The sequence below is a fragment of the Protobothrops mucrosquamatus genome, unplaced genomic scaffold (genome assembly GCF_001527695.2).
Source record: "Protobothrops mucrosquamatus isolate PMUCROS unplaced genomic scaffold, P.Mucros_1.0 scaffold33284, whole genome shotgun sequence".
Lineage (NCBI taxonomy): Eukaryota > Metazoa > Chordata > Lepidosauria > Squamata > Viperidae > Protobothrops > Protobothrops mucrosquamatus.
The window spans coordinates 1-1,506 of record NW_015419022.1 but is presented as its reverse complement, the minus strand read 5'-3'; the positions used below and the strand labels follow the sequence as shown (position 1 = coordinate 1,506).

Sequence of the window (1,506 nt, the reverse complement as noted above, 5' to 3'; positions counted from 1 at the left end):
TGGTCTCCCCAGTTCATTCTACTAGAGTTCTGTAGGGGCAGAAGGGGGTGAAGCCACAACCACACACACACACAATCACACACACACAATCACACCCACCGCTGACTTGGTCTCCCCACTTCATTCTACCAGCGCCCTTCGACCCTTCCCCCCCCCCGGGCTAAAGCACTCACTTGGGGGAGGGGAGTATCTGCCGGCCTCTGGGATCCAGGACGAGCCATCCTCGGAGTTTTCGGACTTCACCGACGAGGTCTCGAAGGTTTTTGTAAGGCCGCCGGGGCTGGGCGCTTCCCGGGAGACGTGAGCGGGCAAGAGCAGGTTCCTAGAAGTACCCAAGCCAGCCCCTTCCAGGCTTCCGCTGGCTTCTCGGAGCGGCTTCTTGTCGGACATCAGCGCCTCCACGCTGAACGGCAAACTGGAGACCTTGACTTTGTGGCGATCCTCGGCCCCAGCGGCGGGGCCCTCTTCGTCCGAGGAGAAAACCTCCTTGGCTTTGGAAGGAGGAGAAGACATCTCGGCGCAGCTTCGCAAAAGATCCCTGCGTAGAGAAGCAGCCGCCCTTCGTCTCGCCGCCGCCGCTGCCGCAGCAGCCGCTGCCGCCTCCTCCGCCTTTTTTTCTTCTCCTCCTCCTCCTCCTCCTCTTGTTCCCGAGTCCAGACCTCCCAATCAATCTCTCGCTCAGGCGCTCCTGGACGCACCACCTCCGCTCGCTTCAGCCCCCCGACAACAGACCGACTTTTTTTTTTTCCCTCCCCTTTTTTGGGAGACTTCTGGCTGTTTCCTCCTTTGGGGAAGTTGAGTAAGCGCGGCTCAGCAAATGAGAGCGGCCCGGGATGGCGACGTAAGGCGGTGACTCATGTGATTGGCTCTGAGCGGCCCGGAGCATAAGTAGGGCTTTTTTTTTTGTTTTTTTTCTCTCTCTCTTCCCCCTCCTTTTAAATAAATTAGAAGTTAATGACACGGGCAGCCAACGGAGCTGTTATTAGGGAGCTTTCCAGCTCTGTAAGCCTTGCCAAACAACAGGAAAGTCAGTGGAGTAATTAGGACTGGTGATACCAAAAGGAAACTCTGAGAGAGCAGATTTCAACCTCTCCCCCCCTTTATATATATATATATATATATATATATATATATTTAGACTCTCTCACCCTGGGAAAAAAAAAGGGGGGGAGAGAGAGAGACTGCTGGGTTTTCAACCAGAATCGCTTGCAAACCAGACAGCCGATCCCCCCCCCTGACGACAGCCAAGTCCGAACTGAGGAGTTTGCATAATAGTGCCGCCATCTATTTTTGCCCATACTGAAAATGCAACGAGGACTAGGTGGAAAATCGTTGTCTCTTTTTTACTCTAGAGAGCCGCTGCTGTCGGGGGGGGGGGGCGGGGGTGGGATGGGGAGAGAGAGAGAGAGGAAGAGAAGGGAGGAAGGGTGGCACAAGGCAGTGGCATGAATCACTTCCAGGTTAGGGAGGTGGAATGGACGTCCTCTGGGCAGAGCTTCTCTTAGT

At 55.0% G+C, this 1,506-nt stretch overlaps 1 protein-coding gene across 1 annotated transcript; it reads right to left on the bottom strand.

The window, feature by feature from the left end:
- Positions 1–120: 120 nt before the first annotated feature.
- Positions 121–513, bottom strand: LOC107302185 (homeobox protein MSX-2-like). Its single transcript, XM_015831299.2, has one exon. It carries the CDS (start codon positions 511–513, stop codon positions 121–123), a length of 393 nt encoding a protein of 130 aa, XP_015686785.2.
- Positions 514–1,506: the final 993 nt, after the last annotated feature.

What these genes read in the sequence shown, in the direction of transcription:
- LOC107302185 (XM_015831299.2), bottom strand. Translation starts at nt 513, where the DNA reads ATGTCTTCTCCTCCTTCCAAAGCCAAGGAGGTTTTCTCCTCGGACGAA.